The 24,229-nt window shown below is 45.2% G+C and overlaps 1 protein-coding gene across 1 annotated transcript in view; it reads left to right on the top strand.

Moving 5' to 3' along the window:
* The window catches only part of RNF212 (ring finger protein 212), a 90,258-nt gene that overhangs the window by 6,441 nt on the left and 59,588 nt on the right, over positions 1 to 24,229 (top strand). The window contains exons 3-7 of the mRNA XM_023549721.2: positions 14,970 to 15,044; positions 16,694 to 16,750; positions 18,365 to 18,423; positions 22,310 to 22,362; positions 22,465 to 22,516. Of these exons, the coding sequence (XP_023405489.2) occupies positions 14,970 to 15,044; positions 16,694 to 16,750; positions 18,365 to 18,423; positions 22,310 to 22,362; positions 22,465 to 22,516 (296 nt within the window). The remainder of the gene's footprint in view (positions 1 to 14,969; positions 15,045 to 16,693; positions 16,751 to 18,364; positions 18,424 to 22,309; positions 22,363 to 22,464; positions 22,517 to 24,229) is intronic.

Here is a 24,229-nt window from a genome sequence, read left to right as displayed (position 1 = left end):
TGAGTGAGAACTCCCTGCATATACAGAGAAAGAGAGATATTTATCTCAAGGAAATGGCTCTCGTGGTTGTAGAGGCTGGCAAGTTCTAACTCTGTGGGTCAGGCATCAGGCTGCAGGCTTCTCCTGACTCATGTAGCTGCAGGGGCTGACAAATGCAAGATTGGCCGATAAGATGGCAGGCTGCTGGCTCGAAGGATGCAGAGATCAATGAATCCAAAGATCCCCAGGCAATAAGGCAGGTCCCTGGCTCAAGTCCCAAGAACTGGAGGTCAGGTGATGATTAGCCAGATGCAGGATCTAGAGCAAGAAGAGGCCAGCAAGTTTTGCCAGAACATCCATGTATGTTGGACACAGGCCATACCTCCAAGGAAACTGTCCTTATAACTGTTTGGCTGATCACATCAAATCACATTGTGGAGGTAATTACATTGTATCACAGAATGGAGAATAACTACATAATTACATAACTGCCAAACCACTGAGGATCATGTCCCAGCCAAGCTGACACACAACCTTAACCATCACAGTCCACTCCTTATCTACTTGGCACCTGTACACATACTCCTTAAACCATGCACAATCTCTAAATAAAAACAACTACAAAGTCACACTTGGGCCTAACATGATACAACTAACATGTGTACAACCAAAAATGCACTAGCCCCATTTATGTCTCATATTTTATAAGGGAAGAAAAAAATATTTGATGCACGCATAGGAGGAAGAAATACTCGTGATAATTACAGTTCTCCATTCTGCAACTAGTCACGGGGTCATAACTAGAATTTGGAACTACTTTCTTCCACCACCCATCCGTATTCCCTTTACCCTCAGCAAGCACCTCAACTGATCATAGGTCTTTGCCTGGTGGGGTGACCAAAACCTTCATGCTTGAAGGGTCTGGGCCATTAGTAGGCATTTCAGAATTGGATTGCTGTAGTTTTCCAACGGTGGGCTCAAACATAGCAGCGTTTGTGAGGATAGCACAGGACCGAGCAGTGTTTCTTCTGTTGTGCATAGGGTCGCTCTGAGTTAGAACACACTAAATGGCACCTAACAGCAACAACAAGTTGTCCGTTGACTTTAATCCAGGGCATGGTAGTACTAAGAGATGCCCTAAGGGATCTCCTGTATTCCACACTTACTCTTCTTTACCTCCATTGTTGTTAGGTGCCGTCGAGTCAGTTCCGACTCATAGCGACCCTATGCACAACAGAACGAAACATTGCCCAGTCTTGTGCCATCCTTACAATCACTGTCATGCTTGAGCTCATTGTTGCAGCCACTGTGTCAATCCACCTCGTTGAGAGTCTTTCTCTTTTCCGCTGACCCTGTACTCTGCCAAGCATGATGTCCTTCCCCAGGGACTGATCCCTCCTGACAACATATCCAAAGTATGTAAGATGCAGTCTCGCCATCCTTGCTTCTAAGGAGCACTCTGTTTGTACTTCTTCTAAGACAGATTTGTTCATTCTTCTGGCAGCCCATGGTATATTGAATATTCTTCGCCAACACCACAATTCAAAGGTGTCAGTTCTTCTTTAATCTTCCTTATTCATTGTCCAGCTTTCATATGCATATGATACGATTGAAAATACCATGGCTTGGGTCAGGCGCACCTTAGTCTTCAAGGTGACATCTTTGCTCTTCAACACTTTGAAGAGGTCCTTTGCAGCAGATTTACCCAATGCAATGTGTCTTTTGATTTCTTGACTGCTGCTTCCATGGCTGTTAATTGTGGATCCAAGTAAAATGAAATCCTTGACAACTTCAATCTTTTCTCCGTTTATCATGATGTTGTTTATCACGATTGGTTGGATCACCTTTTTGTTTTCTCTATGTTGAGGTGTAATCCATACTGAAGGCTGTGGTCTTTAACCTTCATTAGTAAGTGCTTCAAGTCCTTTTCAGTTTCAACAATCAAGGTTGTGTCATCTGCATAACGCAGGTTGTTAATGAGTCCTCCTCCAATCCTGATGCCCCTTTTTTCTTCATATAGTCAAACTTCTCATATTAATTGCTCAACATACGGATTGAATAGGTATGGTGAAAGAATACAACCCTGACACACACCTTTCCTGACTTTAAACCAATCACTATGCCCTTGTTCTGTCTGAACAACTGCCTCTTGATCTATGTAAAGGTTCCTCATAGAGCACAGTTAAATGTTCTGGAATTCCCATTCTTCACAATGTTATCCATAATTTGTTATGATCCACACAGCAGAATGCCTTTGCAAAGTCAATAAAACACAGGTAAACACCCTTCTGGTATTCACTGCTTTCAGCCAGGATCCATCTGACATCAACAATGACATCCCTGGTTCCACATCCTCTTCTGAAACTGGCCTGAATTTCAGGCAGTTCCCGTTGATACACTGCTGCAACTGTTTTTGAATGATCTTCAGCAAAATTTTGCTTGCATGTGATTAATTAATGATATTGTCCTATAGTTTCCACATTCATTGGATCATCTTTTTGGGGAATAGGCATAAATATGAATCTCTTCCAGTCAGTTGGCCAGGAAGCTGTCTTCCATATTTCTTGGCGTAGATGAGTGAGTACCTTCCCGCGCTGCATCTGTTTGTTGAAACTTCTCAATTGATATTCCATCAATTCCTGGAGCCTCGTTTTTTGCCAGTGCCTTCAGAGCAGCTTGGACTTCCTCCTTCAGCACCATCAGTTCTTGATCATGTGTTACTTCTTGAAATGGTCGAACATCAACTAATTCTTTTTGGTATAATGACTCTGTGTATTCCTTCCATTGTCTTTTGATGCTTCCTGCATCGTTTAATATTTTCCCCATGGAATCCTTCACTATTGCAACTCGAGGCTTGAATTTTTTCTTCAGTTCTTTCAGTTTGAGAAACGCTGAGCATGTTCTTCCCTTTTGGTTTTCAATCTCCAGCTCTTTGCACGTCATTATAATGCTTTACTTTGTCTTCTTGAGCCGCCCTTTGAAATCTTCTCTTCAGTTCTTTTACTTTATCAATTCTTTGTTTTGCCTTAGCTGCTCGATGTTCAAGAGCAAGTTTCAGAGTCTCCTCTGACATCCATCTTGGTCTTTTCTTTTTTTTCTTTCTTTTCAGTGACCTCTTGCTTTCTTCTTGTGTGATGTCCTTCCACAACTCATTTGGTCTTTGGTCACTAGTGTTCAATGCATCAAATCTGTTCTTCAGATGGTCTCTAAATTTAGGTGGGATATACTCAATGTCATATTTTGGCTCTCGTGGACTTGCTCTAATTTTCTTCACTTTTAGCTTGAACTTGCATATGAGCAATTGACGGTCTGTTCCACAGATGGCCCCTGGCCTTGTTCTGACTGATGATATTGAGCTTTTCCATCATCTCTTTCCACAGATCTCCATTAAATAATATCAATCCAGTTCCCCCTTCATAATCAGTATCAGTCACACTAGCCAATACAGTAACTCCCTTCTTGTCCTGCTGATCCAGAGGCATGAGGAGCCCAAAGTGACCAGGTGGCATCCTTGACTTCCAGTTCAGTGGAATCGTTGTTGTGTCTTTTGGTGGGAGCATTCTTTCCTTTGGAATTAAGACGTATAGACCAGCAGAGCATAGGGTAGTGAGGACAGGAAGCAAAAATTTTGTGAGTGGGTCACTAGGGATAATAGTGAGTGGTGCCACTCCCATTTCTACCTCTTGATTCCTGGACCCTTGAATCCTGGCTATGGGAGAAAGCACCGTACATTGGACACTGGTTTAGAACATATACAAAAAAAAGAAAAAAAAAATTTTTTTTTTCTTTATATACAGCCTCTGGAAAAACATTGTCCCAACCCTGCAAGCCATTGCCATCTAGCTGGTGCCATATTATTTCTTTAGAAGTCCATTCCATCATTCTGTCAAGCCAGCTGCTTCAGAATGATGGGGAACATGGTAAGATCAGTGAATTCCATGAGCGTGGGCCCATTGCTGCACTTCATTTGCGGTGAAGTGAGTCCCTTGGTCCAAGATGATGCTGTGTAGGATGCCATGGCAGTGGGTAAGGCATTCTGTAAGCCCACAAATGGTTGTTTTGGCAGAAACGTTGCTTGCAGGGGAGGAAGATCCACATCCAGAGTGTCTATTCTAATAAGAACAAAATGCTGCCCTTTACGTGATGGAAGTGGTCCAATGTAGTCAACACGCCATCAAGTTGCTGGCCGATCACCTTGACGAATGATGCTGTGTTGGAGACTCAGTGTTGGTCTCTGCTGCTGGCAGATTGGGCACTCAGCAGTGGCTGTAGTCAAATCAGCCTTGGTGAGTGGAAGTCCATGTTACTGAGCCCATGCATAATCTCCATCCCTGCCACCATGGCTACTTTTTTCATGAGCCCGTTGGGCAATGATAAGAGTGGCTAGGGGAAGAGGATGGCTGGTCTCCACAGAAGACATCATCCTGTTCACTTGATCGTTAAAATCCTCCCCTGCTGAGGTCACTCTTCAGTGAGGAGTCACGCAAGACACAACATACCTTCACTTCTTTGGCCTGTTCAGAGAAGTCTATCCACATTCCTCTTCCCCATGCATCCTTGTCTCCAGTTTTCCAATCATGTTCCTTCCAAGACCATCCAGCCAAACTGTTGGCCACGGCTCATGAATCAGCATACAGTCACACATCTGGCCATTTTTCCTTCTAAGTAGTGAACAACCAGGTGCAGTGCTCAAAGTTCTGCCCACTAGGAGGATTTCCTTCACCACAGTCCTTCAGAGAGGTCCCAGAAAGGGGCTGTAGGGGTGCTGCTGTCTGCTTTCAAGTGGTGCCTGCATACCGCACAGAACCATCTGTAAACCAGACACAAGTTTTCGCTTCATCTGATTGTAAGGAACTCCCCGTGAGGCCATAGGTTCAGACCGGGAGAGGGTAGGTAATGTGACAGGACTGGATACCATGGATATTTGGGCCACCCCTCACGCAACTTATTTGTGCCTTCAGGTCTTTTCTGGGCCCGAATTGTATATACCACTTCCGTTTAATGATGGAGTGCTGCTCTGCCATACAGTTTTATGGCTCTGTGGGCCAGGCAACATCTAGTTCATGATGGTCACCTCAGGCTGCATAGTGACTGGTGACTTGGTGGTCTGTGGTGAGGCCTTTAGTCTCGACTAAGGCCCAGTAACAAGCCAAAAGCTGTTTCTCAAAAGAAGAGTAGTTATCTGCAAAGGATCACAGGGCTTTGCTCTGAAATTCTAAGGGTCTGTGGTGTGATTCTCCAATAGGGGCCCGCTAATGACTCCAAGAAGCATCTCCATCTGCCATTGACACTTCAAGCACCATCGGATCAGCTGGATCATATGGCCCAAGTGGCAGAGCAGCTTACTACAGCAGCCTGTACCTGTTGCAGAGCCATCTCTTGTTCTGGGTCCCACTCAAAACTAGCAGCTTTTCAAGTCACTTAATAAATAAGCTGCAGTAGCATACACAAATGGGGATATGTTGCCTCCAAAATCCAAAGAGGTCCACTAGGCGTTGTGCCTACCTTTTAGTTGTGGGAGGGGCCAGATGCAATATATTATCCTTCACTTAGAAGGAATATTGCAGCATGCCCCACACCACTCGACCCCTAGAAATTTCACTGAGGTGGAAGGTGCCTGAATTTTTGTCGGATTAATTACCCACTCTCTAGCATGCAAATGGGAATTCCAGAGCACTTAATTGTGCTCATGAGGAACCTTTACATAGGTCAAGAGGCAGTTGTTCAGACAGAACAAGGGGCTACTGATTGGTTTAAAGTCAGGAAGGGTGTGCGTCGGGGTTGTATTCTTTCACCATACCTATTCAATCTGTATGCTGAGCAAATAATATGAGAAGCTGCACTATATGAAAAACGGGGCATCAGGATTGGAGGAAGACTCAGTAACAACCTGCGTTATGCAGATGACACAACCTTGCTTGCTGAAAGGGAAGAGGACTTGAAGCACTTACTAATGAAGATCAAAGACCACAGTCTTCAGTATGGATTACACCTCAACGTAAAGAAAATAAAAATCCTCACAACTAGACCCATGAGCAACATCATGATAAACGGAGAAGAGGTTGAAATTGTCAGGGATTTCATTTTACTTGGATACACAGTCAACAGCCATGGAAGCAGCAGTCAAGAAATCAAAAGGTGCATTGCATTGGGTAAATCTGCTGCAAAGGACCTCTTCGAAGTGTTGAAGAGCAAAAATGTCACCTTGAAGCCTAAGGTGTGCCTGACCCAAGCCATGGTATTTTCAATCATATCATATGCATGTAAAAGCTGGACAATGAATAAGGAAGACCGAAGAAGAGTTGACGCCTTTGAATTGTGGTGTTGGTGAAGAATATTGAATATACCACGGACTGCCAAAAGAATGAACAAATCTGTCTTAGAAGAAGTACAGCCAGAATTCCCCTTAGAGGCAAGGTTGGTGAGACATACTTTGGACATGTAGTCAGGAGGGATCAGTCTCTGGAGAAGGACGTCATGCTTGCAGAGCACAGGGTCAGCGGAAAAGAGGAAGACTCTCAACGAGGTGGATTGACACAGTGGCTGCAACAATAAGCTTGAGCATAACAACAATTGTAAGGATAGCTCAGAACTGGGCAGTGTTTTGTTCTGTTGTGCATAGGGTCACTATGAGTCAGAACCGACTAGACGGCACCTAACAACAAGCATACAAATGCTTTACCAGCAAGTCCTGAGTCACTGACATTTCTTCCTTTCTAAGTCCAATCAGCATAATATCATGAATGTAATGGAATGGCGTGATGTCTTATAGAAGGGAAAGGTGATCAAGGTCCCTGCAGACTAAATTAAGACAGAGCTGGAGAGTTGATATACCTTGAGGTAGGACAGTGAAGGTGTATTGCTGGCCTTGTCAGCTCAAGGCAAACTGTTTCTGGAGTCCCTTCAAAGCCAGAATCAAGAAGAAGGCGTAGGCCACCTCAGTGGCTCCATACCAGGTACCAGGAGATGTATTTGCTCAAGCAGTGAAGCCACATCTGGGACAGCACCACCTGTTTAAGTTTACAGTAACCCACTATCATTCTCCAGGATCCATCTGTTTTTTGCACAGGCCAGATAGGCGAGTTCAGTGGGATTGTGGTGAGAATTACCACTGTTGCATCTTCAAGTTCTTGATGGTGACACTAATACCTGCAATTCCTCCATTGCTTTTGGTTACTCTTTTCCCTAAGTAGGGGCAGTTGTAATGGCTTCCACTTAGCCTTTCCTACCATAATAGCCCTTATTCCACTTATTGGGGATCCAGTGTGGAGGTTCTGTCAGTTGCAGAGTATATCTATTCTGATGAGGCAGTATGGAACTGGAAAAATCACTACAGAATGAGTTCTGGGACCCACTGGACCCACAATGAGATAAACTTGAGCTAAGATTTCCGTTAATAATCTGACCTCTGTACGCCCCCACTCTGGTGGACTACAGTGATATTTTGGGTCTCCAGGAATTCGTGTCAGTTCAGAGCCAGTATCCAGGAATCCCTGAGAAGTCTGATTATTTCCTTTTCCCCAGTGAACAGTCACAGTTGTAAAAGGCCATAGATCCTTTTGAGGAAGGCTGGGAGAAAGATTAACAGTATAAATTTTTGGCAGTGCAGCGGGGCCCTTCTGCAAGGGGACCTGACCTCCCCTTCATTCAAGGGGTTGTGGGTCTATAAACTTGCTGTAGTGTAGGAATTGATTGAGGGGCCGTGACTCTCTATTCTGGTGATTTGAGTTAGACTGCTGTTCACTTGACGCAGAATTCTTCAGCTTGTACAAATCAAGTAAATATTTAGTAGATTTCCTATCTGTTTCACTTCTGGGGACACCGTGACTAATTAGCCAACGCCATAACAATTCAGACTATTCTGATCACTGCTTTGACTGTGATGTTCATTACAGTAACCATGCCCACCTTGTCTTTGTTGATTGAGTGCTGCTGCTTGGGCCGTACCATGGGTTCCTATCAGCCCCATTGTAGTTAGGTGTCTTAATTCAGTTAGGGCAGTTCCCACTGTCAAATCTGACTTACATAAGATAGCGATTGCAGCAGGCTTCAAGGGTGCCAGGGCTCGCTTCACAAATTTGTTTCTCATCCTTGTGGCAAAAAGTGTGTTTTCTGGGCACCCCATGTGTGAGTCCATGGTTCTAAGCTGATAAATCGATTCTAGCATGCCAATTTCCTTAAGCCTCTGGATACCTTCCTCTGCGGTGTCATGGATTGAACTGTGTCCCCCAAAGATGTGTGTCAGCTTGGCTAGTCCATGATTCCCGGTATTTTGTGTTTGTCCACCATTTTGTCATCTGACCTGATTTTCCTGTGTGTTGGAAATCCTACCTCTATGATGTTAGTGAGGTGGATTAGCAGCAGTTATGTTAATGAGGCAGGACTCAGTCTATAAGATTAGATTGTGTCTTAAGCCATTCTCTCTTGATATATAAAAGAGAGAAGTGAGCAGAGAGACATGGGGACTTCATACCACCAAGAAAATAGTGCCAGGAGCAAGTGCGTCCTTTGCACCCAGGGTCCCTGTGCTAAGAAGCTCCTTGTCCAGGGGAAGATTGATGACGTGGACCTTCCCCAGAACCAAGAAAGAAAGCCTTCCCCTGGAGCTGGCACCCTGAATTTGGACTTCTAGCCTCCTAGACTGTGAGAGAGTGAATTAATCTTCGTTAAAGCCCTCCACTTTTGGTATTTGTGTTATAGCAGCACTAGATGACTAAGACTTACAGAATACCAAGGCAGGTCTGGTACTTTAACTTGATTTAGTGTCGGTCACCACATAATCAGTGCTTCAGCACACCAACCAAATAAACTATTAGATGCTTTCCCAAGCTCTTGAGCTTTAACATTGAATGAAGGATCTGTGCTTAGTGGACCCACATCAGTAAGCTCAGACTGATCCAACTTTATGTTCGTTGTACATTTTACCCAAACCCTTAATAGCCATTCCCACACATATTCCCCAGGTGTCTTTTTGTATAAGAAAAGTCAAGCAGTTCTTTTGGAGTGTAGCATACCGCCTCGGGTCATACTTTGTACTCCACCTTTTGGGGCTTGGTGGGACTTAAGACTAGTTATAGGTCTAGAGGCAGAAATGGGTGGTGGGGATGTGTTCTGAGAACATTCAGCAATGTCTTGTAAGGTCTATGCCCTAGGTGATGACGCAGACACAGCCCCAGGTGATATCTCAGACAAAGGCTCTTCAGATACAGCTAGGTTATCTCCTCAGATGGGGATGCAGGAGTCAATGGTTTTACTGGAGAGGGTGGATTAGCAGACAAATATGGAGTAACCTTTTCAAATGGGAGAGAGAGGGCTGGTTCTATTGGCAGGAGTGATTCAATGGAATTTAGGGGCTCAGTGTCCCCATCTTCCTGATTATCTGCCCATGTGTCCTCATCCCAAGTTTCAGGATCCCATTTTTTCCCAATAAGTGCCTTCACTTTACATATCATTTGAGGTTGGGAATTCAACTGACATTGTAATTCAGCCACTCTTACAATAAGATTCTGGGTTTGGTTTTTGGTGGCATTGGCTCTGTTACTACAAGAAATAAGGCTTTCAGGGCACAAGTGGCAACTTTGAGGTCTCTTATGTGGTGCTCAGGTTGTGACCCTGAAGCCCTGAGCTCATTTCTTCCTTTCACCACTTTGTCTAGCGAAAGTAGGACCAACCAGCCAGCTTCCTTATACTTCTCATTCTGATAAAATTGTAGAAAAGTATCAAACGTGATCACCCAGAGCCTCATCTCTCACCAGTGCTTTTGCATATTTCTATTGCCACCTCACACCATGGATTAGAAGTGCCATCTTTACTGTTGGAAGCAGAGTCATCAACATCTTTAAGACTAGCCAGAGTTGAGAACCAATTTAGAAAACTCATCCTCACAATTTTCTGTCTTTTGACCCCACTGTCAGTACCAAATGTCTTAGGCTGAGTTCTCTAAAGAAGCAAAACTAGTGAAGCGTGTTTTATTTGATATACGTATATACATGTATATATATTAACATATATATGTACATATATACCATATAGGAAGAGAGAGATTTATCTCAAAAGAAACGGGTCATGAGGTTGTAGAGGCTGGCAAGCTCCAAGTCCTTGGGTCAGGCATCAGGCTGGAAGTGGCTGCTGGCTCAAGTCCCAAGAACCAGAGGTCAGATGATGACAAGCCGGGTGCAGGATCCAGAGCAAGCAAAAGCCACTAACCTTTGCCAGAATGTCCATATGTATTGAATGCAGGCCACACCCCTGAGGAACCTCCCTTTACAACCAATTGGCTTATCACATCAGATCACATCATGGGTGATTACCTTATATCACAAAATGGGGGCTAACTACATCATTACACAATTGCCAAATTGCATTACTGCATAACTGCCAACCACTGAGAATCATGGCCTAGCCAAGTTGACACACAACCTTAACCTCATAGGTGGTTTATTTTCTTTCTAGTTTAATAAATACATTTAAGATCATCACTTGCTTCTGTGTACATTTTCATCACCCCTGTATGCTTTAGCCATCATCTCTACCCCTCAGCCACCTTCTCTAAGACTTAGGCAACCAGTAATCTGTTGTGCATCTCTATAGATTTCTCTGTTCTGGACATTTAATATGAGCGGAATCAATATGTGGTCTTCTGTGTCTGACTTCTTTCACTTAGATAATGTGGTCGTGGTTCATTAATGTTGTCACATGTATCAGTACTTCATTCCTTTTTATGACCAAATGACGTTCTGTTGTATAATATATCACATTTTGTTTATCCATTTGTCAGTTGGTAGACATTTGTGTTGTTTCCATCTTTTCGCTCTTATGAATAATGCTGCTAAAAGCATTCATGTACAGGTTTTTGTGTGGACGTATGTTTTCTTTCTTTTGAATATATACCTAGGAGTGGAATTATTGAGTCATATGGTAGCTCTGTTTTTAATTATTAGAGGATCTGCCAAGCAGTTTCAAAGTGCCTGCATCGGCTTACATTCCCCCTGGTGGTATAAGAGGATTCCCACTTCCCCACAACCTTGCCAGCACTTGCTATTACATCCTATTCTGTCCAACCTTGTGGGTATGAAATGGTATCTCACCGAAGTTTTGATTTGATTTCCCTAATGAAGAAGGATGTTGAGCATTTTTTCATGTGCTTATTGACCATTTGTGTATCTTCCTTGGAGAAATGTCTATTCCAGTCTTTTGCCCGTTTTTAAATTGTGTTACTTACTGTTTTGTGACTGAATTGTTTTATGACTGAATATTTTGTAGATAGAAGTTTCTTATCAGATGCTTGATTTACAGTTACTTTCTCTCATTCCGAAGGTTGTTTTTTCACTTTATTGATGTCATCCTTTGAAACACAAAAGGTTTCCATCTTAATTATGTCCAATTTATCTTTTTTTTTTTTTTTTTTTGCCTGTGCTTTTGGTGTCATAACTAAAAATCCTTTGCCAAATCCAAGGTCATGAAGAGTTTTATAGTTTTAGTTTTAACACTTGTGCGCTTTAATACAATAGGTATTTAAGCCATTTTGAGCCAGGTGCATTTAAAAAAAAAAAATTGCCGTCAAGTAGATTGCAGCTCATAGCGACCCTATAGGACAGAGTAGAACTGCCCCATAGGGTTTCCAAGGAGCACTGGTTGGAATTGAACTGCCAACCTTTTGGTTAGAAGCTGTAGCTGTTAAGCACTACGCCACCCGGGTGCATATAGTATACAGCGTAAAGTAGGGATCTAGTTCCATTTTTTGCATATGGCTATTCATTTGTTCCAAAGTGGTTGGAAAATGTGGCCTTGGTTATAGCAATGTTGAAGGAGATCCATGATAGAATTTTGCAAGACCAATGACTGCTTCATTGCAAGTACCTTTCTTCAACAACATAAAGGGGAACTACACATGTGGACCTTGCCAGATGGAATACACAGGAATCAAATCAACTACATCTGTGGAAAGAGACGGTGGAAAAGCTCAGTATCATCAGTCAGAACTAGGCCAGGGGCCGACTGCAAAACAGACCGTCAATTGCTCATATGCAAGTTCAAGTCGAAGCTGAAGAAAATTAGAACAAGTCCATAAGAGCCAAAAGCACGATCTTGAGTATATCCCACCTGAATTTAGAGACCATCTGAAGAATAGATTTGACATGCCAAACGCTGAATGACATCAAGGACATCGTACACGAAGAAAGCAAGAGGCCAGACAGGAAAGAAAAGACCAAAATGGATGTCAGAAAAGACTCTGAAGTTTGCTCTTGAACATAGAATAGCTAAAGCAAAAGGAAGAAATGAAGTAAGAGAGCTGAACAGAAGATTTCAAAGGGTGGCTCGAGAAGACAAAGTATTATAATGAAATGTGAAAGACCTGGAGTTGGAAAACCAAAAGAGAAGAACACACTTGGCATTTCTCAGGCTGAAAGAACTGAACAAAAAATTCAAGCCTCAAGTTACAGTATTGAAGGATTCTGTGGTAAAGGTATTAAACAATGCAGGAAGCATCAAAAGAAGATGGAAGAGTCACTGTACCAAAAAGAATTGGTCGATGTTCGTTCATTTCAGGAGGTAGCATGTGATCAAGAACCGATGGTACAGAAGGAGGACATCCAAGCTGCGCTGAAGGCATTGGCAAAAAACAAGCTTCCAGGAATCGACAGAATACCAACTAAGATGTTTCAACAAACAGATGAGTGCTGAAGTGCTCACTTATCTATGCCAAGAAATTTAGAAGACAGCTACCTGGACAACTGGCTGGAAGAGATCCATGTTTGTACCTGTTCCAAGGAAGGGTGATCCAACACAATGTGGAAATTAGGGAACAGTTTTATCAATATCACAAGCAAAGAAAATTTTCCTGAAGATCATTCAAAAGTGGTTGCCCAGTACATCGACAGGGAACTGCCAAAAATTCAGGCCGATTCAGAAGAGGATGTCGAATGAGGGATGTCAGATGGACCTTGGCTGAAAGCAGAGAATACTAGAAAGATGTTTACCTGTGTTTTCTTGACTGTGCAGAGGCGCTCAGTGTGTGGATCATGACAAATTATGAATAACATTGTGAAGAATGGGAATTCCAGAACACTTAATTGTGCTCATGCAGAACCTACACATAGACCAAAAGGCTGTCGTTCAAACAGAACAAGGCGATAGTGAGTAATTTAAAGTCAGGAAAGGTGTGTGTAAGGGTTGTATCGTTTCACCATACTTATTCAATCTGTGTGCTGAGCAAATAATCCAAGAAGCTGGACTTTTTGAAGAAGAAGGGGGCATGAGAATTGGAGAAGGATTAATTAACAACCTGCATTACACAGATGACACAACCTTGCTTGCTGAAAAGGAAGAGGACTTGAAGCACTTACTGAAGATCAAAAACTAAAGCCTTCATTATGGGTTACACCTCAACATAAAGAAAACAAAAGTTCTCACAACTGGACCAGTAAATGGAGATAAGATTGAAGTTGTCAAGGCTTTCATTTTACTTGAATCCATAATCAACACCCATGGAAGCTGCAGTCAAAAAATCAAACGGCACATTGCATTGTGCAAATCTGCTGCAAAAGACCTCTTTCTAGTGTTAAAAAGCAAAGAAGTCATTTTAAGAACTAAGGTGCATCTGACCCAACCTATGGTATTTTCAGGTACCTCACACATATGTGAAAGCTGGGCAGTGAATAAGGAAGACTGAAGAAGAATTGATGCCTTTTAATTATGGTGTTGGCGAAGAATATTAAATGTACCATAGACTACCAGAAGAATGAACAAATTTGTCTTGGAAGAAGTACAGCCAGAATGCTCCTTAGAAGCAAGGGTGACAAGACTTCGTCTCATGTACTATGGGCATGTTATCCGGAGGGATCAGTCCCTGGAGAACATCACACTTGGTAAAATAGAGAGGGTCACCAAAAAAGAGGAAGACCCTTAACTAGATGGATTGACATAGTGGCTGCAACAAACAAATTAGCCTTCTGGCTAATGGAAGGTCCTTCCAGATTCCTGCTTTAGAATGGCTGCTGGCCCTTGTGTTTTTTGCTAAAGTGGTGTTGGGTGAGAGGTAGTGGAAGGTGAGAGAAGGCAGGACAGGGCATGTTGCAGATAGTTAAGAAAGTAGGGAGTGTCTGCTTAGGAATTATAATAGACACCCTTTCTTAAACCTTAGTTTTTTAAAATACTTTGTTTGCTTTTTAAATAACTTGTAAGATAAACTTGTGACTAATCATGAATTTTGCTTATCAGCTTTTCTCATTCTTCTGATTTTCGTATGTCTCCATTGTTTGTGGTCCTGTGCCTGGGCTCAACATGTGTCTTCTCACCTCACAGAAGAGGACGAGTGTCCGAGAGAGGCTCGACTCCCTGCCAGACCCCTCCAGCTCAAGTGGTAGAGGGAAAGGGTTACCCCAAAGCCAGAGCCCCTTATCATTGCCCTACCAAGTCCTAAGAGGGAGAGTGGCCATGTCCCTCACCTGCCACAGCTGCCCAGGGCCCCAGGATGTGCAGTCCTCCTGCCGATCAGTGTGGACACATCCCAGGGCATCTGGAGAAGTCACAACGTGCTGTTCATTTGTATCATGTGTGGTGTGCCAGTTCTAAATCTTGATATGCAGTCTTTTAACAAGCGACTGTAAGCATTTATTCTCGTAGTTAGTTGTTAGGTGTTGTCGAGTCGTTTGCAACTCATAGTGACACCACGTACAAGAGAATCAAACAATGCCCAGTCCTGTGCCATCCTCTCAATCATTGTTATGCCTGACCCCATTGTTGCAGCCACTGTGTCAATCCATCCCGTTGAGTGTCTTCCTCTTTTTTGCTTACCCTCTACCAAGTATGATGTCCTTCTCCAGGGACTGGTTCCTCCTGATAACACGTCCAAAGTACGTGAGATGAAGGCTTGCCATCCTAGAAGCATTTATTAGACACAATCAGTTTACCAAAACTCATTGCTGTTAAGTTGATTCTGACTCATAGCCACCCTGTCACTGTAGGCCATCATTTTCTTTCTCTTTCAGACCGACTCCAGTATCCAGGCATTCTTTATGGGCATAGATGGCCTGTGCACCAAGTACTCAAAGGAAGCCTCCCAGGTGAGTGGTGGGCACAGGCTGCTCTTCCTCAGGCTGCCTGCCACCTTCCTGGCCAGTCAGCTGCGGCCCTGGTCTGGGAACACCAGAAAACAACACCAGTTGCCGTTGAGTCACCCCCGCCTCACAGTGACCCTATAGGACAGGGTAGACCTGCTCTAGGGCTTTCCAGGCTGTGCTCTCACGGAAGCACACTGCTACATCATTCACACGTGGAGTGGTTGGTGAGTCTGAACCACCAACTTTTTGGTTAGTACTGCACCACCAGGGCTCGGCTTGGGGATAGCCCAGGGTCAGTTCCCTCAAAAGGGATTGAGTGTTTTACATACCCTGGATACAAGTCCCTTCTCAATGCATGATCGGGTAGTGTGTTCCCTTGTTCTGTGGGTTGTCTTTTCACTTTCTTACTAATGAAACATGTGGAAGTCCAATTGAAAAAATTCTCAAAACGCAGGAGCCGAGATGGGTGGGCACATTCGAAGCTGGTGTTTGTTATTCTTGGCCGGTAATAGGCTGGTTTAACAAAGGCAGCTCTGCCTCACGCACAGTGGAGGGGTAGGAAGTGGGAGCCCTGTGGTGGTGGGGGCAGTTTTCCTTTCCCCAGGGGAGTTTTCTCCCTCTCTGTTGTACTGGACCAGTGAGTCCTGGGCAGGCGGGGTGGGGGCGGGGGGGACACGGTTGCTTCATGTTTGTGTTTTGTTAGCAGATTCCTGAGGCGGCATGATAGATTTATAGGATGTTGACTTTAGTACTAGTTCAGCCTAACTGCTCTGTTGTCCATGAGCTCTGTTGTCCAGTGGTCTGCAGAGAGGATGATAACAGTTAGGCTTAAACAATTACGGTGTAGTGTTTCAAGAGGGTAAGCATCATTATCTGAAGACTCAACTAATGTGATTAGCTCTTTCCTCTTCTAAGTAAATCCCACATCACTATTTTCTAATTCATATTGGCGTTCTCAGAAGCCCAGTTCAAATTAGGATATGCAGCAGAAGTGGAATGCTGAGGTCGTATAAATGAGACATCCAGGGATGGTGTCTGTTTCAGGCGTAGCTGACTCTGGGAGTTCAGACCGGGTCCCCCGGGCTCTCGGAATTTTTCAGCTCTTCCAGACCCTGCTTGGCTTCATTCTGTTATGTCTGTTCTACCCCACCCCCACTCCCTGGCCCATATATCAGTTTCAGGAATGTTCTCTGATTGGCACTGTTTGGTCAGGAGTCCATTCCACGGGCAGCACACGGAATTGGCCTGTCGTGGGCCATGCATCCAGTTATCATGGCGGAGGGCTGGGAGCGTCACTGAAACAGCAGGGAGGGGAAGGGCTGCTGGGAAACAGGACTCAGGGCTTTCTGAGCTCTTCCTGTTGAACAGGCTAAACCGAACTTGGGCTTGTTTGCCCATACCCTGCTGGCATGTGACTGACCCATTCACTGCACAAAGGAGCCCCGAGCGTCTGCTCTGGGCCGGGCACTGGGAGTATGGCGGACCCAGCAGCCCCTTCCCCAGTGGACACCAAGCCTAGCTAGAGGAGACCAGTGTGAGTTGGGGAAGCACCTGTGGAATGGAGCACGTTGTAGCCTGGTTCCCTGTGACAAAACGTTCTGTGATAGAGACCATGTGCCGGCGTCAGCAGCTGAAATGTGTTCTGTTCTCAGATTTCAGAATTTCAAGAAAAACACAGGAAGAGATTGTTAGCCTTCTATAGAGAAAAGGTAAATCCAATTGATTCATGTCTCTTGAAGCTTTTGGCTTTTTTGATTTAATTTCAGACTTGTTATCTAACATTCCCCTCTTCACGGTGATGGGCTGCTCGGTGTGAAGTCTACTCTTAACTGCTGTTCCAGTTATGGGGCAGGCTTCAGATCTGGAGGCATCGTCATCATTTCCCCTCCTGACCATCACCCTGATCTGGGTGGGCCCTAGGGGCAGCTTCACCTTTGGGAACTCTGGGATTAGATCTTTGAAATACTGACCCATCATTATCCCTCAAACCCATTAGATACCTTTCCTTAGACTGTAGTTGTGAAGAATGCTCTGGTAATCACTGTAAAAGGAAACTAGAAGTACCTATTCATTTGCAATACAGGATTCTCCTCGCTTGATTTTTAAAGTAAAGCAAAGGAAAATAAAATTTTAGTGAAAGCAACAAGAAATAGCCTGGCACTTCAGTCCTGCCTTCATCTACATGATTCGGATTAGCGAGTTCTCCATGGAGGGTGTGCAAACAGGGAGAGGAAGGACACAGGTGGAGCCAGGCTGGGGAAAGCCAGAGGGTGGGCGCACAGCAGGGTGGGCACACAGCAGGAAGGGCACACAGCAGGAAGGGCACACATGGGCCCCCCAAACTCCAGGGTGACTGTCGGGCCATACCGCACCAGGACCACCCTCCTCACCCAGGCTGATGGTGCAGAGGAGGCAGGTCGTATCAACTTCTCTTATTCCACCACCGTTTTTGTTGTTTTAATTTTTTGATTTGAAGCTTGCAGAATAAGGAACATAAGGGGACTGACTTTGAAGACTCAGTATCCTGGGGTCCCTTTCTCGAGTCTGGATGCTCCCCTTTCACCTGGCCTCTGATTTGACGCTCATGCCACCTCTCTTCTGGGCCCGGATAGAGCCTAGGTGTCCATGAGCGGTGCAGCCCTCAGGCCTCAGTGCAGGAGCCCCCGGCCTTCTCCCATGTCCTCCCTGTTTGTCCTGAGTCCGATCCTGGGCTGGGAGCTGCGGGGCCGAAGGGAGAAGCGAGTGGGTGGTCTACAGCAGAGCGGTCTGCCAGGAAGAGGCAGTCACTGCGCTGCCCCTGCAAGTAGAAACCGCGTTAATCCAGCTTTCCCTCTGAGTCCTGTTCTCCCATTCCCTCTGCTGACTACAGGCCCCGTCTTACTCCTCGCTACATGGCAAACACAGAGTGGCCGGGCCCAGATCTAAACTGGATAAAATTGTGAAGACTGTGCTTTTGAACAGATTTGGTCCTTTATGGTATTTTTGTCTCTTAAATTTTGAGGACGAATGCTCTGATAAAAACCTGGCCGGGGCTGAAGTTGACAGGGGCTTCCGTTCGTACCTGTTGGTACCACCCTAGTCAATGGGAGTGGCAGATTGAAATGTGTCTCCTGCGGTTTGGGGTTGAGTTAGCTTTGCAATGATGACTTTTGAAGGCCAAGGTCATAAATACTGGGTGAATTGGACTTGATGTGAATTAGCTGGAGGGCAACTTCAACATTCTGATTCATAGTTAAGAACATGCAAGGGGTCAACACGTCTTCTTTAAACTATCACTTGGCACTGTCTGTCCCGATAACTAGCCACCGTTTGATTATGTCTAGATCGCTCAGCTGGAAGAATCGCTCAGGAGGGCGGTGCTGCAGATAGAACAGCTACAAAGGTGAGGCCCTTCTCAGTGAACCTCGGCGCGCGCAGCACTCCACGTGAGTGACTGTGCCTGTGTCGACCTTCTCTCTGGGTGAGCGGGACCCCACCATCAATCCAGAAGAAGCCACACCGCCTCCGCAGGCAGGCAGGCAGGCCTGAGAACAGTGGAGAAAGGCCGAAGAAAGATGACCATAGATGCAGCTGTAGTCGTACGCCAAGTGAGCAAAGGAAAGAGCACTTTCATTTGCTAATAACTTCTGTCAAGGGGAAGTACTGTGGGAGAACCTAAGGGAAGAAAGGGAGACAGGAAGAAAGAGAAAGTGGAAACGAATGGTTCCCCTGGTGGGTGGGCTCAGCAGTGATTCTCAAGGCAACAGGAAGGGGCCTGGCTGGTGTGCTGGCAGGAGAGGGCATGAGGCTGCCTCCTGGGAGCAGCCAGCCCTGCCCAGTGAACTCGGTAGCCAGGCGCTGAGGGCCCAGCCTGCAGCGTGTTTACCTTCCTCCTGCCAGGAGGTGTAGAGGGTCTTGTCTACACAGCACACTTGTCTGTAAAGGCCCGTGGTGAGCATGTGGTACATTTAGAGAGACACACCAAAAGTGGCTAGAATTCACCAGAAGGTACTGCATTTCAACACCTGGAACATCTAGCAATTGAAAGTTCTCCTTTCTTGTCCATTTTGGCTTATCAGTGCCTTCCCCACATTGCATCTTTGTGAATGTACCTTTTTGTGCATGAAAGACCCTGAAATTTGGGGTTAGTCACATGCCACAGGTAACACAGTGGTCCACCGTGCATGTAGCAAAACTCGTTAGACCTTATATTCACTGGCATCTTAGATTTTATGAAATATGGTATGATCTTCTGTTAAGCATTTCTTAGCATGTCGAGTATTCAGAAATCACAGTTTAGAGGGTTACATGTTAATTTAAGGGTCATGGGAGCCGATGGCCCTGTGGGTTGCTGTCTGCCATCCAGTGCACCATGTGGAAGTTCACGTCCTACGGCAGCTCAGGGGCCACAAGGCAGGAGAAAAACTGTGCCTGCGACGTCACAGTGGTCTGTGGTCCTGCTCCTGACCACCTTTCTCTAGGATGAAAAAGGCCTCTTTCAAATGTCATTGTTTTGGCTGTAGGAGTTGCTGTGTGCTTATTTTGTGAATAGTGTGTCCTAGGGGTCAGGCTAAATCAGCCTGCCATGTATTTTTTATATCCCCAAGCGAGAATGACTTTTGCATTTATAGAGGGTTGTAAAAAAAAAAACAAGGAATATGTGACGGAGACCTAGTGTAACAAAGCCTAATATACTTACTGATGTTGTTGTTAGGTGCCGTCAAGTCGATTCTGACTCATAGGTACCCTGTGTACAACAAAACAAAACACTGCCTGGTCACCCATTGTTGCAGCCACTGTGTCAGTCTTCCTCTTTTTTGCTGACCCTCTACTTTACCAAGCACGATGTCCTTCTCCAGGGACTGGTCCCTCCCGATAACGTGTCCAAAGTACGTGAGACAAAGTCTCGCCATCCTCACTTCTAATGAGCATTCTGGCTATACTTCCTCCAGGAGAGATTTGTTTGTTCTTCTGTCAGTCAGTGGTACATTCAGCATTCTTCACCAACACCATAATTCAAATGTTTCAATTCTTCTGTCTTCCTTCCTTCTTTGTCCAGCTTTCGCATGCATATGAGGCAGTTGAAACTACCATTCTTGTATCAGATACACCTTAGTCATCAAAGTGACATTTTTGCTTTTTAAAGTATTAAAGAGGTCTTTTGCAGCAGATTTGCCCATTGTGTACGTCTTTTCCTGATTTTAAACCATGTAGTATCCTCTTGTTCTGTCTGAGTGACTGCCTCTTTGTCTATGTCCAGGTTCCTCAATTAAGAGTTCTGGAATTCCCATTCTTTACTAAGGGCCCTTGACAGAAAATGTTGCCGACTTCTGCTTTAAAGTATCACAAGAGTAAAGACAGGTACTTCTAATGTAGCTAAGTGTGGAATTACTTTTATTTATCCTCCTTCATGTGTAATTTGCTTTGTTTCTGTGGCTTCATGCCTTTCATTAGTTCTGGAAAATTCTCAACTGCTGATTTTTTAAACATTGCTTCTCCCCCATTCTCCTTCTGCCAGTCTGCTATGAATATAACAGACCTGCTCCTTTTGTCTGCCATGTCTCTCAGCCTTGCCTTCATGATTTCTGTTGTCTGAGGTTGCTTTGATACATTGCAGGTGACCTCTTCAGACCCGTCTTCCAGCTCCCTGATCCTCTATTCAGGTCTACCAGTACATAACACCCGTGGAGTTCTTATTTTGACTGTTACATTTTACATTCCTAGAATACTCCTTGTCATTTTTATATTATTGTGTCACTTGCTTATTTTTATGTCTCCATATTTTATTTCTGTAAGCGTTCCACATGCAATTTTTTTTCCTATACCCAATATCCTCAGGAGTCCGAATCCACTGTTTCCCTCTGATTGTCACTTGAGGTGATTTACTTCTGGTATAGCTCGTGGTCTTTAGTGAGGTCGTGGGTTGATCTCAGCCTGTGGACACCAGGGGTCATGTTGCCTGCGTTTTCCTCCAGAGAGGATTCACTTGTACTTCTGCTGGATTGGGGTTACCGACCTGTGAGCACTTTTGCCCCAATTTTGGCTCCCCTCCCTCTCCTTGCCCCTGCCTGAGGATAAATCATTCAGTGTTCCATGGAATTGAGGTGGTGGTATTATTGCTGACTTCCTGTTATTCTTGTCTTTTAGGAGGGTGGGGTCCCACGGAGAGCCCAGCATGTAACAAAATCTGCTCCGTGGCCATTTGGAAGCAGGAATGAGTGCCCAAATGCAGAGGGCTAGGATATCTTTACCCACTGTAGTCAGTCAGTCACTCCACAGGTCTTTACCGAGTACCTAGTGTCTGCCTGAGCCTGTTCTGGGCACTAGAAATTCAGGTGAAGCCCCCGCCCTCAGGGAGCTGATGCTTTTAGGGGAGGCAGACAGTGAACACCATGGCAGGCAAGGTGATGTGCTATGTACGAGGCTCACTGAAGCTGAGTCAGGGGACTGAGGGGCTGGGGTGCCAGGGAAGGCTCTCGGAGGTGACCTGGGGCAGGGACCTGGAGCAGTGAGTCTTTGCATAATTATGTGCTCCTTACTAGTCTCATCCCCAAATGGACTCCTTGAAGGCATCACAGTTTGGTGTGGCTTCTCAGGTGCCTGCTTCCCAGCCCCAGCCATCCCAGAGGACGTAGGTGTGTGATGGGGCAGAAGAGAAGGCCCAGCCTCCTCTTCTGCTCCTCTTGGCGCCCCCGTGTGCGCCTGAAAATCACTGTACGTTCACATGCACATCTCCAGTGCCCACCACGCCCAGTGAAACAGACAGCACACACCTGGCGCACACCTGGATCTCGAGCCTATGGTTAGGGCCCAGCTGTGGGAGCTCTCTAAGTGCACAGTGCAGCAGGGCCTGAGCTGAAACGCCAGGCTTTGGACTTCAGGCACTGTTGTCTTTTGTCAGTTGCTGCCTTGTGGAGATAGATCCAGAACTTTCATCGCTTTAAAACAACTCAATAACTTTTCCACAGTAACACTTCTCTTGATGACCTCCAAAAAACAATTTGGTTGTAATAACTTGGTAGCTCCTGCTGTGACGTCTTTATTTCCTATGTTTCACACCTGCAAATGGCCATTTGCCCAATGACAGTCCCAAGAACCAGCCGTATAAATGGCAGCGCATGTTAATTGCATCTTCCAAGAGGGGTTGGGGCAGGCGGGGCAGTCAGACCTATAGGGCATTGTGGAGAGCCACTAACCTTTGTCAGCCTAAAAAAAAAGTGGTTATTTCACATTCTTCTTATACTTCAATTTTTATGGCTTCATCCAATACCTTTTCTCCATCTATTTAGTATGAGATCATCACAACAATCAACTTTCAACCCAGTCAGAAATCCTGTGTCCAGTAAGTAAAATAACGCCTGAAAGGGGAAAAGTTAACGATGCATGCTGCTGAAGTTCACTCAGTAATGTGCTAACATAAAGATTTTTATCACAGCACCTTCAGCAAAGCGAAATGGACATCTGCTCCTTCCATCTAGTTCATCGACCTTGGAAAGGTACTTGTGCATCGATGCTGGGAATTCACAGAAATCCCCAAACCGGCATTTGTAAGTTGGACAAGTTCTTCCTTTGGACACTCTTACACGTCCTTTCGCATCCCATCCCATGGCCTCTCCAAATCCCCAAGTCCTAAGTAACCCAAATCTTGGACATTTTGTTGACATTCAACAGTACAGTCAAAAATTGGGCACTCACAGACTTGTGATTCCAGCTCCCTTTCATACTTACCATGCAATTGTTGTAGGTGTCTCAGCTGATTGTGTGAAGATTGGGGTGGGGAGTGGAGGGAAATGGGAAAGACATGGCAGAGCTGCTGGATCACATCTTCCAGGGCCGGAGAGGAGCGATGCAGATGCTGCCCCAGGACCCGGAGAAAGGAAACTCAGGGGAGAGAGAGGAGCCGTTACTGAGAATATCATGCACAAGCCCAAGTGTGTGTTAGCTTTAGGAGCCTTTGGTATAAGCATGGAATGTCTCTGTTCCACGTGGCCTGTGCCCAGGAGCCTTTGGTGTAAGCATGGAATGTCTCTGCCCACGTGGCCTGTGCCCAGGAGCCTTTGGTGTAAGCCTGGAGTGGCTCTGTCCCACGTGGCCTGTGCCCAGGAGGCCTTTCCTCTCCTGGTAGGCCTTAGGGTTCAGAATGAAGTGAGTGTGTCATCCAGGCTGGCCAGTCAGTACCCCATCCCTGTGGCCATAGTGGTTGGTTTGGGAATGTCATGTACTGCACACATTGGACCAATGTGAATTGACCCTGAGACCCTTGGTGGAGCTGTCTAAAAAGAGAGATGCACGGGCCAAGTTAGAGCTGATCTTTCCCACTGTATGGGGAGGGCCAGCTCAAAAGCGGAGTCCAACGCAGAGGAAAGTAGGACTGAGATACAGACTGTGTGGTGGCAGCATTTGGACCCCCATTCCACCCTGACTGAAGGGAGATAATCCAGAACTTTTCAGTTATGGAAACCAGTAAATTCCTTCTCCACATTTTTTTTTTCCTTAAGACAATTTGAGTTGTGTTCACTTGTAGCCAGAGAGGTTCTGACTGAAGTATCACCAGATACGGTTCTTGTCGGCATTCAGTCCGTTCCCTCCCTTCTTTCCTTTGCTTTCTCTCAAGACGGCATAGCATCGGGCAGTTACAGGCATTCAGAAAGTGCATAGGTGATTCTCTCTTCCTCCTGGAAGGTGCCCAAATGAGGTTTTTCTCTCCATCTTTGGGCTAATTAAGGAACTAACAGTTATTAAGCATTGGTTATATAAAAGGTATGGGCCAGGCGGCGAGTGTTAACAAAGATAAATAAGATGCCCCCACTCCTGGCCAGTTCTAGTCCACCAGGCATCAGGCAGAAGCTAGAAGAACCAAGGGAGGGGGCTGCAGAAAGGAGGAATAGTCTAGAGAGACAGCAGCATGTACAAAGGCAGAAGAGAGTCTGGACCATTCTAGACAGCTGACTATTTAGCAAAGAAGGTACAAGTTATGAGGGTTCAAATGTGAAGAACTGAGGCCCAGAAGCCAAGTAAGGGCCAGATCAGAACAGTCTCCGTGTCCTGGAGGGAAGCGTGTATGTTTTAATTGAAAGACAGTGAGCAGCCAGTTAAGAGCTTTAAGAAGGAAAATGGCAGTGATCAAACTGGTGATTTAGAAAGCTCTGACCGAATTATGAAACTAGAGGAAGATTTATAACATTCATAAATGGTCTTACCATGTATAG

The sequence above is a fragment of the Loxodonta africana genome, chromosome 5, assembly GCF_030014295.1.
Source record: "Loxodonta africana isolate mLoxAfr1 chromosome 5, mLoxAfr1.hap2, whole genome shotgun sequence".
Classification (NCBI taxonomy): domain Eukaryota; kingdom Metazoa; phylum Chordata; class Mammalia; order Proboscidea; family Elephantidae; genus Loxodonta; species Loxodonta africana.
The sequence above is the reverse complement of the archived record's forward strand: the minus strand, read 5'-3'. Positions and strand labels throughout refer to the sequence as shown.